Raw genomic sequence first — 18,806 nt, 5'->3', positions numbered from 1 at the left:
AACCTTAACTGCCCTATGTTTTTTTTCTTTGTTTTAATCTTCAACTGTGTGTGTATGTGTCCATATCTATCAAAGACTCGTGCGTTTAATGAATGCATTCCTCTCGATTTACTGTTTCTTGATAATCGGTGATGAGATTCGGGTGTTACACTGTTTGTCTAAGGATGAGAAGTTCAAGCAAGCAGAACTCTAAGGACTCTAATGGTTTTACATGAATACAATAGAATAAACAAATGGCAAGTCTGCTGCTATTGACGCTACATCTAACCAATGAGAAAATACAATTTACACCAGCTATGGAACTTCCATTTTCAGAAGATCTATATTTGCTTAGGGCTTCCGTAAAGCAGATGCAGCACCCATGACAACAGCCAAGACAAGGCCAACACCAGCCCCAAGGGAAGCACCCACAGCAGCAGCTGTCAAGGAAGATGCCTTGGCTTGAGACTCTCGTCTTGCATCTGTTGCCATTGCTCGCTCCCGTGTCAGTTCTGCCAAAAGTCTATCTCTAGCTAGTTCCTGGAGTGAAAGACAACACACGAAAGATTTAATATTTCTACAAAACCATATCAAGCAGATCAAATCTATCAAATCATCCATTGCATTGTTCAACCAAAATATATATATATATATATATATATATATATATATATATATATATATATAAACACACACACAATAGAAGATGTGTTTCAAGGTAGAAAAAGATGCCTAGCAAATTGGACACATCAGATGGAGGGCATTCCAGTTCATTTAGGTTGATTAAAAGTCCACATTGTGACCCAAAAATGCATGCAACTCTGATGTACAAGAAGAAACTAAAGAATCAAGAGAAACAAATTACGAATACTAAACAAACTCAAACTAGGAAATAACAATAAAATTAACAGAATTCCTAAATAATAGAATTTTAAATTTCCTATTTCTGTAATGAATATAATTCCTAAACATTTTTACCTGTAACGAGGCCTCTTCATGACTCCGCAGCACGCGGTGGACAAGCTGACAAAGTGAATTCACACCCTCAACGGGAAAAATGGTGTCTCTTCTTTGAAATGGCCTCCGAACAAGATTAATTGGAGCAAAAATAAGCTTTTCACCACCAATCCTTCCACCAGAATCTCTCTCTGCAGCAGCCAGCGACAAAGAAGCACTGGCAACAGCAGTGTGGATTACGTAAGGACAGGAATTCACAACTTCTGCGGTGCTTACAGATGCTTGATATGCCTGCAAAACAGCATCAATTGCTGCTTTTTGCTGGTGTGCACTGACAGAAAATTTGTTTGTTACAGCAAGAACCCAAGGAATTCCAAGAGCTTTAGCCTCATCTAAAAGAAGTGAAAGTACTGGCTGTTGAGATGATGCATTTTGGCTACTGCTTCGAGGAATCTTATGCGACATGTTATGCACCAGAATAATCAAATCTGTTTTCCTACTGAGGTCACGAATTCCCATCCATAGTTCATCCCTAAAATGAGAGGCCTCCATATTTAGGTCCTGCAATATAGACATACAGAGGAGAAAAGGGAAAAAACTTATAACGCTGCTTCTGTTTCTCACATTTGTCCCAACTTTCCATCTAAGATTTTCTATCTTCTTACAAATCTTTACCTTCTTAAGCTAAGATCATCAATTAGTGAAGACTTATTTTAAGTGAAGGATTATTTGAAGTGAAGGAGAGCAATGTACGTCCATATCTTCCAAAGGCCAAAAGGGTGAGTTATTTGTTTTTTTTTTAGCGCAGTAAGATTAGTTCTTTACTATCTACACAGTTATTTTAGTTTTAAATTGATAAATGGTAATGATGTATAAGATGATAGATTTAATGTTTTTATTTGATGTATTTATACTTATTATTGATATTTTAGTTTCACCTATATATTTAAATATTTATATATTTCATGAATTTAGAGTAGTACAACATGACCTAGAAACATTATACATGTCCGAGGATTTAACCCAAAATCGTTTAGAATGGAGAAAGAGAATCCATATAGCCGACTTCAAATTCTTGGGATAAAGATTTAGTTGAGTTGAGTATATATTTCATGAATTTTACAAATTTTTCAAAAAAATTTGCAAAACAATAGACCGTTACCGTTACATTACGGTTGTAACGAATGGGAATTGATTTTAGTTTCTAATTGAACATCGACCCCAACCCGGTTAATAAATGGGATGGACATTCGAGGCAGGGAAGGGCAAATACCCAACAGACAGGAGTTGACATCCCTAATGAAAATATGAAATGAAATATAATTATCATTCTATTCTTATCTATTGTTGTAAAATTAATATCATTGTAGTGTAATATAATGATAATTTATATTTCTGTATGTATTTTACCTGGTGACAGTGATAGTTGGGTGTGATAGAGGCAGTGGCAAGAGAAAGGGAGGGTGTGGAGGAAATGGTTCATGGTAGTAGTGGTAGCAGGGATGGATGTATTACATATCAGAAGAGAAAGTATAGAATGAGGCAATAGCAGTTTTGGGTCGTTAAAGAAGTTAGTTGAGTGTTAAAGAGTCGGTTGAGTTGGTTGGGAGTTGTTGTAATTGGCAGGAAAGGGATTAGATTGGTTATAGAAGCAGTTAGGAGGTTAGGGATAACTACCTGAGCTCAGGTAGTTACTGAGCTGTCATATAAGTTCGGGGATTATTCTTGTTTAACAAGAAATACAATCTCTCTCTTTTCTTCTCATTCTCTATCCTCTCTATTTCTACTTCTCTCTTCCTAATCTCCTTCCAAGTTCCTCTAAATTTCATTTTGGGGTTAACAACCCTGACAGGATGTTAATATTAATAAAGGATTGTAGTGGTGGTAGAAGTAAAAATAAATAAAAAAATCATGAATACAGAAGTTTTTGCATGTAATGGGCATTAATTAGCTAAATAGTGATGAAGAAATGATGTAATAGGCGTTTCATCGCATTATATTAAATATTTTAAATAATCAAAGTAATGAGACCTGTATAAAATTGTGATTACATTGAAGGCATAAGTAAATTCTATCAAATATAATGTAAGGGAAAATATACCTGCAAATTTATCCCAGCTGAATCAATGTAGCATACACCACCAGCAATACCTTCTTGGACATCAGCCTCTATGTGCATATTCTCAAAATTGGCAATGGTGGTTAGTCTGCTTTGACCCATAATTGCCTTGAAAAGAGAAGTTTTACCAGCACCCTATGCATACAAGAATCATGGTAAGATGCATAGAGAGAGAGAGAAAGAGTAATGTAGTCTGGGAAGAGAATTCTACTTAGGAACTTTAATCATTATAGAATTAGGAAATTTAAAGAGTTTCTATTGGTTAGTAATTATGTTGATATTTTATTTAGAAAGTTTATCTTATTTACTATTCCTAATTAGATATGAATTAGGATTTGTATTCCTAAATTGATTAGGGTTGTAAGTGCTACAAATAGGGTTAAATCTTATATTATTATTAGTTATTTACTATGATTATTAATTGAAAATAATACAACTGAGAATTAGTTCCCCTTTTTCCTAAGGATTTGTTCCTTATTCTTCTTTGCTCTACATCAGAGAGAGAGAGAGAGAGAGAGAGAGAGAGAGGAGCAATTATGACTTAGAATTGATAGTACAATTACCTCAAGTCCGAGTAACCGCACCCTACGAGTTCTGACATGGACCTCCTTAGAGACAGTAGCAAAATCACTTGTACAATAAATGCAAAAATCAGTCAAACCTTCAGGGCAGAGCAATTTCTCCTGATGCCCTAAACTATGTCCTTCATTGAGATTATCAGCATCTGAATCAATAGAAGGAAAAACAGGCGTCAATGAATCTGCCACTATAGGTTGTTTTGGTGGTCGTCTCAGAGGAGCTCCAACTAAAACCCTCATCTTTTGTAGTTCTGGCTGTACTTCATGGTTTGAAGAATAGCTGGGTGCAGGAGGAAATGACTCCACTGTAGTTGCACACCTGGATGCAAAAGGCACACAACATAGAATTAAGTCACATTTGTAACCTCCACCCCACCCCCCTTCCCCTCAATTGTTTTCTTGAGCTACAAATTTACAACATTAGTGGCTGTCTTCCCTAAACCAAAATGAAACGGAGTAAAATGACCCATATGGCAAGCCTAGACCAGGTAGTTGAATTGAGTTGCGTAAATATCAAATATTAGAGATTGGTATGCGGTGAGGATTAGGAATGATGATGGCTAATCTCTTTCATACAGGCCAAACAAGCCCCACAATGGACGAAAAAAGAAAATTTGGGTATATTACAAACCCATAGCTAATCAAGTAAATGGTTTCTAATTCAGAAAAAAGGCAACATAGAATGCATTATAATGCATGCATCATGAAGAGAGATTTTTCTTGATAAGTAATTGCATTCACCAAATGTGTGTGATATAAAAAGTACTGAAATCGCATCCCTGCTCATGTAGAAACATTTAGGTCAGGGTCCTCAGGTTCAAAACTCAAAATCATGTTACAGAAAAGGTTTGCAGATTACGTCGAAAGGATTTAGAGAAAATGCAGATGGTTGAGCATGCATAAACAGAGAATAAAACAAAATCAATAAAGAGATCCAGCCAAAAGTGATGATAAATGATAGTGATGCCATATGGGGGTAAAAATGAGACAATGATAGCAAAGCTTTATCAACTCTTCAAATCAAACAAACTTATGCAAGCAATTTGCAGTTAGGATGTGTTCAGGTTTATCTAAGTGGTTAAGACATGACCTGATGACCCTCAAAATTGTGTCACTATTTAGTCATCATATTAGATGCTAAAAAATCTCTTGAACTTTATAAATTGCATCAAAAGACAAATAGAAAAAGGTGACAAAGGACAATACCAGTTACCATTGACTTGAGCATGGACCAAGTTACAAAGGTGCAAACCAAAACCGATAATATCAACTTTTAAGGGTTCTCCATTCTTCTCACCAGGAACACCATTCCACCCTAGAGGGACAACTGAAGTGGCTGTGCGAATAACTGGCAATTCTACAATTTGAGCAAGCTTTACAGCACCTGCAACTGCAAGCCCAAGCCACTGTTGCAAATGCACAAACTGAGGCACTTGCTCCATTCCGGGAAAAGATGAAGCAGCATCACCCATGCACATGTCATAGATTCTGCACATGAAAAGGACAGTGAACATTTCATGGCAGTTAATAAAAAATCCAAAATTGCATATGCAACAAAAATTTTTTCCAAAAACCACAAGAACGCAGTTATTTAAAATTTGAAATCCAACTCAAGTCTTTTAAAAACAATCAAATCAACCAGACACCATTTCATTCTTGTTTTTGAATCTTCACAATCAAATAGAAGGGGGTGGAGGGTAAATTTTTGAAAAATTATCCATGCAACTCACACACAAAAAAGGTAAGAAACATGAGAAAACACTACAAGAGGAATTATATGTGATTCAGTAATGTGCTTACAATGTCCACAAAGAGCTGCCCACAATTTTCACTGTGAAGGAGAAGATTACAAGTGTCTATTTATAGATACACTATACTATCGTTTTCCTTTTACATGAAAGATAGGAAAAACTCACACTTTAACCCTAGCGTTTTCCTTTTACATGAAAGATAGGAAAAACTCACACTTTAACCCTAGCGTTTTCCTTTTACATGAAAGAATAGGAAAAACTCACACTCTATACCCTCAATGAAACATCCCCTGGCCAGATTGCTTGAAGCTTTTAGTGTGCACTACTTTTTCTATGAAATATGAACCACAAACTCAACAGAAAATGTCCATGAGGGAGAAAAAGGCATTGTGTGCACATCCATGAGAATTCATTGTGATTTATGAGAAATATACCAAAAATACTACAATTTTAAAAACCATGAAGTGGCAGTCAGAGCCACATCAGTAGCCATTTGGACAGCTAACCTCACTACACTATTTCAGTAGCGTGTCCCTCATGCAATTGCCCATGAAACAATTTCTAAACCTATTTATGTTCGTTTATTGTTTCATAGCATTGTTCTCACAGTCCAGCTAGCCCCACAATTTTTAGGGGGCAAAATCTGGGTTACATTTCAAGGGGAAACTAATGGGGAGGGTTAAAATACCAACATTGATACGAAACTAATACTTGTACCTAAGGTGAATATCCAAAACTTCTCCCAGAATCAAGAATATTTACTACAAAAGAACCTCTTTCCCCCAGATCAAAAATGTTTGCTTTCATCTTAAAAAAGAATCAAAATTGACCTATATCCAACAAGAAACAGGAACCATGAGGGTGCCATCATCTCCTTGATATCACTCCAAGCTGAAGCATGAAAGTCCAGTTACTAAAGTTTTGAATGTCTTCAAGGGATGGTATCCGGCAGAGAGAGAATTTCAAGTTTCAGGTAATATTATTGTAAGACACTGCAAATTTCAGATCTTTCGAAAATTACAGTTGTTTAAGCGCTTTAAAGTTTAAAGTTACTTGTACATATCGTTCCATCTGCTCAGGTTATATTCTATTACATAGCTGCAACCCTGGCTGTCCTATCAAACTAAAGTTGAAGTCATTAAATATGTAAAAATAAGACCTAGGTTGAAAGGCTTGCACATTGAACCATTGGAAGCAGGGCAATGGCAGACAGTGAAAGTTACAAAATAAGTTTAACAAGTACAGAGGGTAAACTACTATCAACAACGATATACTACCTCTGAAATCGAAACCGATAAGATCTCATTGAATGTGATTGAAATCGTTCCCTTAGTTCAGCAATCACAGATCTGACCTGAAAATGTCTTTGCCAGAAGAAAGCAAACAAAATGAGAGATCCCAGAATTGATTGCCTCCAGCCAATACAAATGAAGATGCAAAGCTATAGTGAATCATGCAATTTGTGCAAGACATAATGTTAAATTTCCCATCACAAAGAAAAGCCATAACCAAAGCAAAACCAAAAACTGAATTAGCAAAGGAAAACCTTACCGATGTTAATTTTGAGTACTCTGCACCAGATAGTAATTCCACTGAAGAATTTCCCACTAGATACAGCTGTTGCAAATAAAATACTCATTAGCATATCAAGAATAATTTTTCAAAATATATCAGGCTCAATAATGAGGGTGGCTTGTTCCTGTTCTTACCTGACCAAATGGGACATATGAAGGTAAATAAGGTACCCCATGCCAGTTTCTTCTATCTCCACTTCTATCATTTCCTTTTTCGCCTACTTTTCCAGTCATTGATTCCTCTGGTGGCCCATTATTAGTGTCAGATAATGGTTTAAGAGATATGCCATCAGAACCCTCTTGGATTTCGAGAGACTGAGGTGCAACTACATCCTCAATTGTAGATGTTACACCAGAATTAGTTGTCACTGATGTCCCTATGGGACCAACTTGTTTTCCTGTGTACTTATTGAATTGCCTTCTAATTCCCTCCAAAGGAACAAGCCTCGAAAGTCTCCAAAAAGAAGTCTGCACAGGGCCTAAACCCAGAACCAGTCGCTCCCCCTCATTCTCCTTTGGCTTCTGTGCCCTTGATTTTTCTATCCATTGCTCATGTTTTGACACTGATTGACTGGTAGTTTCAACCTCAGTATTCATTGACAAAGGTTGAGCATTATAGTGATGAAAATAAGCAGGAGAAAGGATACGGGGCACCAAATCTTCAGGAATGCAGTAACTCTTAAAATAATGCTGCCAGCCTTTTTCATGGACGTAGCTGAAAAGGAAAAGAAGAAAAAAAAGATAACAGTAAATTAAGTTGTCTCAACGTTTCAGAAAAGAGAAAACCAATGAGTTATCTACACTTTCAATTGTTAATTTGTGAAATGAAGATTAAAGAAGACGTACTCTCTTAAAGCAGCATTCCCAACTGGTGGTTGGGAAAATGTTATACATTTAACCTGAATCTTTTCATCTTCTTTTGATGGAGAGGATGCAGCAACAACCCTCAGGATGGCAAGAGTAGCTAATGCTGCCACCTAAAAAGATTGGAAAAAAAGGGGAAAATGAAAATGCAATAATCAAAAGCAGTTTATTCAATAAAGCTTAAGAGAGCAAGCTATTCAAACTTACTGCCCCACCAAGTGAATGCCCACACAATACAAGTTTTCGATTCTTCTTCTGAGCAAGCCTGTACAACTCTAAAGAAGGTATGCCTTTAGCACGAGCCAAGAAACCCTAAGATGATGATTTAAAAATTAAAAAGGCAGGTGAAAGGGAACATTTACGGAGGAAAATAAATTGTGAAGTGCAATATCGATATAACTGTCAAAAGATTTATTAACATCTACAAAAATACTGTATTCAAATGCATTGCAAAAATGACCAGCAGCTGTCTTACTCGATGAGCGGCAGGCTTTGGCTGATCTTTCAGATGTTTAGGCTTTGATTCAAGAGGATTCCATTGACTTTCCCCATTTCCCTTTAGAGTTTCACCTTGCACAGATTCACAGGCTTCCATCTGGGCAGCATCCTCCATGGAATCCTCATGAAATATAGCACCTTGTAGTATATTTACATCGGTCACAACATCCCTGCCAATAAAATTAAATTGAAAGGAGGGATTTTACTTGTTTAGCCCATAAATACTGCAGAAAGTAGATCCGTGAAATATTCATAATACTTACTTGTACTGTTTTGTCCCAATAAAGGAAGCAAACAAAGTGTCACCTGCTTCTGCTAATAGGTACCTTCAGCAATAAAAGTACAATAAACTATAATATGACCACAAATAAAAATTACATCAGGAGAATCAGAAAAACAGGTCTTAAATAAAATTTAACTGGGGAAGTTTTATGAATACCCTATTGTCAACCAATCCATGTACTCCTAGATTCAATCATCTTGAAGCTTCTAACTAATACTAAGGACAATATAGAAGTCAATAAACATGGCTTCAAAGACCATACCTAGTTACCTACATCATAAATTGGACATGGAACATAATTAGAACGTAAGATATGTAGCAAAATTCTCCATCATAAATTAACCATTAATGATCCATATTCTAAATTTCTGCTGCAGAAGGATATCAAACAATTGGAACTTCTAAAAACATGAAAACAGCCTGCTTAAAACCACAACTTCTAAGAATGTATAAAGTCATCAAACTGGTTAGCAATTTTCATTTAACTTAAGTAAGGAGTGTAAGAGAACCTGTGAGGAACATGATCTGAAGAGGGTTGCACACGCTCCAGAGAAACAACTTGTCCTCCAAAGTCAGCCTTAAATTTGTTCAAAGCCCGAACCATCTCATTAGCAGGTCTCTACCTTGTAATGAAGCATAAATATCATAAATAAATGGGACATGTTTCATTTCTTTAAGCAGAATGGTGACCATGTTGAAAAGCAATCAGGTATAGCTTACACAGTTTTTAATTGCAAGCTGAAGTTGTACGGGGGACTATTCCATGTCAAGAGACATGTATATCAAATTTTATATTTAACACATTTTTAAAGTAACAATTGTAAGTTCATCATTAATAAGAAGTTAAGAATCCATTTAGAGAGTTTTTGCAAACATAGAATTTTCATTTGATAGGCTTAGAGATTGTCACTTGTAGAATCTTCATTTGATAGGTTTTACTATATAGATAATCACACTTCATTCTATCTGTGATGATTTTGCTTTTGTAAATGCTGTTGATAGATTTTGTATATTTTGTAGTCCTAGACTACATGAGTGACAAGTACAGCTCCTTTAGTACTTTAAAAATATAGTTTTTTTTTTTCACAGATAATTTTTTAAAAAAGAAAAAGAAAAGAGATTGGGGGGCTAACAATAGATTTTGTATATTTTGTAGTCCTAGACTACATTAGTGACACGTACAGCTCCTTTAGTACTTTAAAAATATAGTTTTTTTTTTTTCACAGATAATTTTTTAAAAAAGAAAAAGAAAAGAGATTGGGTGGCTAACAAATAGCCTGATGCATATTTTGAAGATTGGATTGTATTCCCCAATACTAATCCATTTCCCTATTCAACTCAAATAGCCTGTCCTACAACACTTCAATTACAAATATTACGATTTACAACAGCCTCTATGCTAAGTTGCAATGCCACCCATCAACAGCATAATCCAATACTCCTCACTCCATAACCAAATCAAAGCAGACATCCAGCTTACATCAAACCAAACAGCAATTATAATGTCAACCATTCGTACATAATCAGTTATGAAATTTCACAATGTCGCATGTCTAAAGTTCCCTATCTTGTTTCATTGCTCGCAAGGTCAGGAGCAAAGTGCATTAACTTCATTTCCTACAATATTTCAACTCCAAAGAACAATGTACAACAGCCTTCTATACTGAGTTGCAATGCTACCTATCAACAACACAATCCAATATTCCTTGCTCCATAACCAATTAACCCCTGAAGTACAGTAAAGCTCAACACATCGAACAAGCATTTCCAATTCCTAATAAAGCAAACTCCACTTTCCCTCAATGCATCCTTTCCTTTACCATATTGTACAACTTAATGATCAGTTTTAGTGTTTTACCTTATATACACACTCGGAGAGGACCATGCAACAGAGAATTTCCTGCAAGTCGGAGACGGAATCGGCCTTGACGGCGAGACAGAGATCGTTAAGCTGCTTCCTCCGGCGCTCGTATTCTTGTTGAATCTTCTTCCTATGTTCTCTGTCGCTGTGAAACCAAGGCGGCCACCTCATTCTCCACTGCAGTGGGGCCCAAGACACCTTGAGGATCTTAGCTCTCTGGTCCCTGATCCATGATTCTACTCGGCTCTGTATCGATTCCATTGCTGTTAGAGATTTTGGGAGTTTGTCTAAACCCTATAATTTGAATTGGATTTGCAATTCCGCAGTGAACGCGCCAATGAGAAAGGGAGGAAATTAAAAAAGAGATGCGTTTTTGTTTCGTATCCGTGCAAGGAAGGAAGGGAATCTGCGCCTGGTTGGAGAAAGCATATGCTTTATCGGGTGAGGAATTTTCCTATTTACTTGGAAAATATAAATAATAATTTTAAAAAAGACTTCAGCTTTAAGACATTTTTTTTTTTTTTCGTTTGGCTTTTGCGACAGGAAGTTTCACGCGTCGCTTCCACAGCAGCGCGAAAATCTCACGCGTTCTCCAAACTTAAAAGAGAGTTGTGTTTACTATTTATTTTTTTAATTAAATCCGATACTTCACAATTTTAAAATTATTTTAATAATATAAATTTTTAATATTAATTTAACAAAAATAAAAATAAAAATGTTCCTTTAAAAAAATCTTTTTAACTATATTAAGAAAAATCCAAAACATCTTAAACAATAAATTTCTTTTTCAATAATTAAAAAAAAATAAATTTCCCTTTTTACCATCTCCATCTCAAATTACTCAAAATCAATAATTAACAAAACTAAGTAATTTTTTAAAACAGCAATCACAAACTCAACTTATAAATAAATTTTTAAAAATTTTCATTGTTATAAATAAATTTCTCACAAATTTTTACTACAAAATTTTAAAATTAAAAAATAATTAAATCAACAATATTTTCCATTCTTATTCAATGAAACGAGGAGGCAAAGAAGGCACTTTATGATTTTTACTGTAATTAAGATAACTGAATATGACTTAAATATTATATTTTAATGTAGTTTGATATTAATTAATATTTATTTTAATAAAAATAAATTATTATCATATATGTTTTATTTGATAAACATATACGGGGAAGGGGCTAAAATTTAATTAGTCATATAATTATTATAATTAACAAAATTTATAAGTTGCAATGTTATAATCAACGTTGGCTATTTTTTTTATAAATTATATATTTTATTAATTTTAAATAACTAAAAAAGAAACTTAATAAAAAATACTCATACCATGTTTAGATACAGATAATTAATTTAAAAATATATATATATTTAAGCAATATAAATTTAATAATATTTATATGAATAGATCGTGCTAGACCTTTTAGAAGCCACCACTAAAACTTACTAATACACATATTTTAAATTAAGAAAATTTTGTAATATACATCACACTATTAATCTAACTATATTTTTGTCCGTAAAAAACCTATCATATATTCTAAGAAAATATTATCAATTAATCATTCATAGATTGAAGCATATGGAAGCATAAATTCATTGAGGTATTTTATCAAGCATGTCAAGGATGAAAATAAAAAAAAAAAAAAAATATATATATATATATATATATATATATATATATATATTTAAAAATTGATATTAAAACAATAACAATAGAATCATTAAGAAAAGATTAATATCTAAAATTATGAAATATTTGGACTGCAATCGCAACTAAAATGGTTGAATTATTTTTAGTTAATTATCTAAAATTACAATCCCAATTATTAAATTACAGTTTGAAGATTATGAGAATTGAGATCTAAAAATTGGATAAAAAGCAAATTAATTAATAAAAGAGAAATAAAAAATATATATATTTATATACTCAATTCTTTAACTATGATAAAACGAAAGGTGAAAATAAAGAGTATAGAAATCTACACAAATTTTAAAGCATGTATTATTTTAATTTTTTTCTCTTCATTATTTTCATTAATTTTTATATCTTTATTTTTAATTTTTTTATTTTTAAAATATTCAAAATTGATATTCATACTTTATAATATTTAATTATTATTATCAATATTATTATTATATTAACTTCTAAAATATTTTTTAATATAATAGCACCGAATCAAATTATTTTATTAATTTTTAAATTGATTTATTTTTATAGAAAATTTATGAACTATATGTAATTTTATATATATAAATTGTTTAATTTTATTTATTAATGGTTATTAAAATCAAATCAAATAACTTAAAAATTAAGTCTAAATTAAAAAATTTATTCAAATTTCTATAATTTTTTCGGAATTTTTGGACCTCATTTTCAGTCCCAAGGCAGAGTAAAAATTCAAAATTTTGTCTCCTGAATCGAACTGGATCGGATCGAACCGGCCGAATCGGGCAGGCTCCTTTTTCTTTTTCTTCTTCTTCTCCTCTCCCGTGTGCATTCTCCTTCCTCTCTCTCTCCCGTTTTCTCTCTCCTCCCACCTCCCCTCGTGACCACCTCGACCACCCATTTGTATCTGGCAGCAAGCGTCCCACGAGCGGCCAGCGGCGCGATGCGTTTAAATCTTTCGACCGAAATCCGGTTGATCCGGCCACCGATTAGGCTGGGTCTTGTGTCTAAACCCATCTACTCGTCGAGAGCTTTCCATAGACACCAAGAACACCGAAATCCATCGAGCGGTTTGTCCAATTTTTGCCTGGGAAGTTTTAGCCCATTTTGATTTTTGAGCTAGATTTCTCGCAAACCGTGAACCCCACGAGAAAACCGAGAGTACCAGAGCGCTCCACTCTTCGAGAGCTTCATGGCGATATAAATTTCAAATTTTTCCGACACCATTTTTCGGTGGGTCTCATGGAACTTCGTAGTATTTTTCCAAGCATTAAATGAGCTTAGAAATTTCCATAAAATTTATGTACTAACCCCCGTGTTGTGAGCTTCGTGTAGGTATCTTCAATTAGCGGAAATTTGACAGTTGTCCGGATCTATAAATTTCCGGCTAGATAGACCGGTTACCAAAAAAGTCTCCGAATTGGATCGAGATTTTGGCTATCCCACCATTATCAGATGTCCCGAGCACGTCCCCGAAGTCGGAATCGGCATGGGTAAACCTGAACCTTACTGTTTCGTAATTTTCTAGTACTTAAATGGGATTAAAAATCCATAAAATATTCGTGGTAGCTCAGCAAATTATGATTCTTTTTGCAAGAGCCTAGTAATATTGCTAAGGACCGCGGGGCAAAGTTTTATAATTTTTAGAGCTTATTTGTGTAGTTTTTACAAAAATGATCAATTATAAGGACTAAACTGTAAATTTACATATTGTGATTGAGGACTGTATGAATTGGCCCAAGAGGGGCTGTGTGATGTGATTGAGTTGTGAGTGTATGATTTGTGAATATAGAAATGCGTTTTAAGCCCTTTTGCAGGTTGGGTAGGTCCTAGGTATAGGGGAGACTCTGCCGGATTTTCGACACGACTTAGGATGTATTTAGTCTTTTTCTTAGTTTGTAATGAGTCAAATTTATTAAATGATTATAATAAAATTTTCAGGTGAGCCGGGACAGCCTTCTTCCTCCGCCCAGCCGCCACAGTGACTGCTGTCAAGTCTGTGAGTAAAATATTAATTTTAATTGTAATTTTGATATTATTATATGTTCAAGCATGTCAATGCATCACTTATATGCATATATCTATGTAGTTAAACTCTAGGCACGATTTATATTACATTCATAACTGTTAAAGTGCCATGGATGTTGTTATGGTAATTTGGAGCAGTGTGCGTGCGTTGGCGTGCGTGTGATGTGGTGTTGGTTATGGATAGGATGGGTAGACACGGCTTGAGATCTTCGCTGGGACCCAGTCCTTCAGGGTAGACACGGCTTGAGTTCTTCGCTGGGACCCCGATTTGGTTATTAAGTGGAAGTCCGAGCTGAGTTCTTCGCTGGCACAGGTTGGATTTAAAAGAGCTGTATAGGGGATCAGCTCCCATATATTTATGATTTGATATTACTAGGTGCGTGAGTGCTCCAAATTATCTTTTTGCTGTTATGATGTGAAAAGTATTGCTGATGTTGCATTTCACTCTGCAGGGTGCATTAGCTTTAGATAGTTATAGAGATTATCGTTAAAATTGATATTTTACTCTCTGAGTCGAACGCTCACTCCTGTTCAATATTTTTCCAGGCCACAGGAGGATATTTTTGAGGTTAACCTGCTTTTCTCCCTCGCAGGTCATTTATTAATTTTTGTATAAACCTGTTAACTCTTAGAATTTCTGCATGTGTTAGAAATAGTTATTTGATTTGGGTCTATAATATAAATTGTTATTTTGGACCTATAAACTTATTATTTTATGCATGTTTGATGGATGGGATGAGGGAGCTGAGCTCCCATTTATTTTATGACATTTGAGTATGTGGAGGGTGAGCTGAGCTCCCCAATTGATTATTCATTGTGTTTACAGGTCGGGTGAGTCAAAAACTCCCCATTGAAAGGTCCATTTTATGGCCGGACTCTGTCCGGTTGAATTCTTGAAATTGGGCCCAAATGGGCCTTAGAGTTGGGTTAAGGAATAGTTAGGCTTACTACGGGCCTCGGGGGCTTTAGGCTGGCCCAGGTCTTAGTGCCGATCCGGCCCATAGGTTGGGTCGTGACAAATGTGGCATCAGAGCTTAGGCTCCAGATTCTTAGGGAATGTTTGTCTAAAGTGTTGGGAAGAGTCTACTAAGAGTCACATGCGGAAAACAGGGTCCACATTCGTCTGGCATTGTCATCTTTGCTTCTAGTTTCTGCTTCATATAATTATGTATAAATATGAGTCTATAGAGCTGTGTAACATATTGTTTTGAATTTTGTGGGCTAATGCTGCTGAATTTCAGAAAAATGCGTAGAAGCAGGAGAGCTGCCACTGCACCAGAACCAGATGTGCCTGACGAGGTGTCGACACAGGATGAGGCGCCTGCCCCGAGGAAGCGGCGTAGGAGGCCTAGAGCTGCTCAAGTAGAAGAGCAGCTGCCACCAATTCAGGATCAGTCTTTTATGGCACAGGGTCCCATGGACCCCATGGCAGCTACTCTAGCCCGGTTGCAGAGAACCATCGATATGATGGCGTAGTATATGGTCCACCTTCCACAGCAGTAGCAGTCCACCGCACCAAGAGGGGAACCTTACAAACAGATAATTAATTTCAAGAAGTTGGTGCCTGGTACTTATGATGTGTCAGACGATGCATATCGGTTTTTGGATTCCTAGACAAGCGAGAGCAATTCTGATTGGTAGTAGAGGACTTATAGAGTGTATGCAGCATGTCATGGGGCCTATGCCTAGATAATGGATGAATGACTACATATTACCTCGGATGGAGGTTTTGTCATGGACTCAGTTTGTGGAACTGTTTATCAACCGGTTTGTACCAAAAAGTTTCAGAGATCAAAAGCAGTGGACCTTTGAGGCCTTAAGACAGAATGGCTGGTCTGTAGATGAATATGCTACAGAATTTCTGGAATTTAGCAGGTAGGCCCCTACAGCGGTAGCTACAGAAACTATGAAGGTGAATAAATTCCAAAAGGGGCTTGACAGTAGGTATGCAAACCATGCCATGATGTCTGATCAGTCTTTTGATGTGGTAGTTGATCGAGCCAAACAGATAGAGATTAGCTATGCTGTGGATGACAGTGGAAGGGCAAAGAAAAATAGAGCAGAGGGTTCTTCAGGTATTCCCCACATGGGTACTATGGATAGTGGTGGCCAAACTAATTACAAAGGAAGAAGCAGGAATAAGAGGAGTGGTTTTAGACACAAATCTCGAGATTCGGACGAGTATGAATCCAGTAATCCTGATTCGAATCTGGATTAGTGCAGTTGAGGATCCTCCTTGGCACCTTATGCACAATGTGGAAGAGGAGATTCAGGACCTTGTATGATGGGTTCAGGAGTATGTTTCAGGTGTGGCCAACCAAGTCACTTTGCTAGGGAATGCCCCGTGTTCAGCGAGCCACAGATGGGGTCATAAGGTTCTGTTGCAAATGTTCCTCGTCAGTTGTATCCTGGTGCTTCTAGCATGGCGACGATCAGTTCGATGGCGAGGACAAGGGGCGTGGATTTGGAGGCGGTCGGAGGTAGAAGTCGATGTCGGGGTTACGCCACTCAAGGTAGGGGTCAAGCTCGGGTTTTCACCCTGACCCACCAGGATGCTCAGGCTTCCAATGCAATTGCGGCAGGCATTCTTCTAGTCTATTCCTATGAGGCTCGTGTTTTGATAGATCCGGGTGCTACGCACTCATTTGTCTACCCTGTGTTTGCCATGAGATTGGATAGAAACCCTACGACTTTAGAATACCCTTTGTCTGTAGCTACCCCACTTAGTGACAGCATAGATGTAGATATGGTTTTTCTGGGTAGCCCAGTAGTAGTGGATGGAAAGATCTTCCCAGTAGACTTGGTTCCTCTCCCAGTAATGGATTTTGATGTAATTTTGGGAATGGATTGGTTGGCAACTCATTATGTCACTTTAGACTGCAGGAACAAAAAGGTGTATTTCCACATACCTGGTGTGGAAGAGTTTAGTTTTGATGGTGACAGGAGCGTGGCTCCATATAATTTGGTGTCAACAATTAGTGCTAGAAAAATGTTGAGGCGTGGATGTCAAGGGTATTTGGCATTAGTGAGAGATACATCTGTAGAAGGTGTCAACATGGAAAATGTTCCTGTTGTTAGAGAATTCATGGATGTCTTCCCTGAGGAGCTTCCAGGGTTGCCACTAGGAAGGGAAATAGAGTTTTCAATTGATGTTGTTCAGGGTACAAACCCCATATCAATGCCGCCTTACAGAATGGCGTCAGCAGAATTGAAAGAGCTAAAGGAGCAACTACAGGAGCTTCTGGACAAGGGTTTTATATGTCCGAGCACTTCACCCTGGGGCGCTCCTGTTCTATTTGCGAGAAAGAAGAATGGGTCATTGAGGTTGTGTATTGACTATAGGCAATTTGAACAAGGTATCATGAAGAACAAGTATCCACTTCCTCGGATCGATGATGCATTTGATCACTCAAGGGGCTAGATTCTTTTCCAAGATAGACCTGCGATCAGGCTACCATCAGTTGAGAATTAGGAATGAGGATGTGTCCAAAACGGCATTCAGGACAAGATATGATCATTATGAATTCTTGGTGATGTCTTTTGGATTCACTAATGCACCAGCAGCCTTCATGGACTTGATGAACAGAGTGTTTAGGCCATTCCTGGACCGTTTTGTCATTGTATTTATAGATGACATTTTGGTATACTCTCGGACCGAGGAAGAACATGTGTGGCACTTGAGGATGGTGTTACAGACTTTGAGGGGGCACCAGCTATATGCCAAATTTTCAAAATGTAAATTTTGGCTAGAAAGCATCTCATTATTGGGACACGTGGTTTCTAGTGAATATATTCAAGTGGATCCCAAGAAAATTAAAGCTGTAATTGATTGGCTTAGGCCTACAACAGTCACTGAGGTGCGAAGTTTTCTGGGTCTAGCTGGCTACTATAGGCGTTTTATGCAAGATTTTTCTAGGATAGCGACTCTCCTAACTAAGTTGACTCGGAAGAATGTTCCATTCATTTGGACAAATGACTGTGAGGAGAGTTTCCAGAAGCTTAAGGAGTGTCTAACCACCGCTTCGGTGTTGACACTACCGATGAGTAGCGAAGGATATACCGTGTACTGTGACGCCTCCAGAGTTGGCTTAGGGTGTGTTTTGATGCAGAATGGAAAAGTAGTGGCTTATGCTTCAAGGTAGCTGAAGAGGCATGAGCAGAACTACCCCACTCATGATTTGAAAATGGCGGCTGTAATCTTTACACTAAAAATCTGGAGACACTACCTATATGGTGAAGTGTGCGAGATATACACCGACCACAAGAGTTTGAAGTACATCTTCCAACAGAGGGATTTAAACTTGAGACAGAGGAGATGGATGGAGCTTTTGAAAGACTATGATTGCACTATCTAGTACCACCCTGGGAAGGCCAATGTAGTAGCAGATGCTTTGAGCAGAAAATCTTCTGGCAGTTTGACGCACATTTCAGTAGAGAAGAGATCATTGATTCAGAAAGTACATGAGTTGATGGATCAAGGTTTAATCCTAGATCTTTCAGATGAGGGGGTATTGTTGGCTCATTTTTCAGTGAGGCCAGACTTGTGAGATAGAGTTAGAGTTTCCCAGCACAGAGACCAACAATTGATGAAGATTATAGAAATAGTATAGCAAGGTGAAGGTGGCGAGTTTGGATTTGC

The 18,806-nt window shown here is 36.7% G+C and overlaps 1 protein-coding gene across 2 annotated transcripts; it reads right to left on the bottom strand.

Moving 5' to 3' along the window:
- Window positions 1-84: 84 nt before the first annotated feature.
- Window positions 85-10,935, bottom strand: LOC110662290 (uncharacterized). Of its 2 annotated transcripts, none has more exons than XM_021821219.2 (14): window positions 10,462-10,935; window positions 9,113-9,222; window positions 8,584-8,646; window positions 8,298-8,490; window positions 8,030-8,134; window positions 7,805-7,935; window positions 7,094-7,673; window positions 6,936-7,001; window positions 6,662-6,738; window positions 4,840-5,121; window positions 3,619-3,952; window positions 3,038-3,190; window positions 958-1,497; window positions 85-519 (listed from the first exon to the last, which is right to left on the bottom strand). In XM_021821219.2, exons 1-14 carry the CDS (start codon window positions 10,723-10,725, stop codon window positions 331-333), a joined length of 3,087 nt encoding a protein of 1,028 aa, XP_021676911.2. In that variant the 5' UTR covers window positions 10,726-10,935; the 3' UTR covers window positions 85-330. The 2 variants fall into 2 exon arrangements, with proteins under 2 accessions (XP_021676911.2, XP_021676912.2); XM_021821220.2 differs by having other exon boundaries at window positions 9,113-9,226; window positions 10,462-10,600.
- Between the last annotated feature and the right edge of the window lie 7,871 nt (window positions 10,936-18,806).

Source organism: Hevea brasiliensis, chromosome 7, assembly GCF_030052815.1.
Source record: "Hevea brasiliensis isolate MT/VB/25A 57/8 chromosome 7, ASM3005281v1, whole genome shotgun sequence".
Classification (NCBI taxonomy): Eukaryota; Viridiplantae; Streptophyta; class Magnoliopsida; order Malpighiales; family Euphorbiaceae; genus Hevea; species Hevea brasiliensis.
This window is presented reverse-complemented; position numbering and strand designations above follow the sequence as displayed.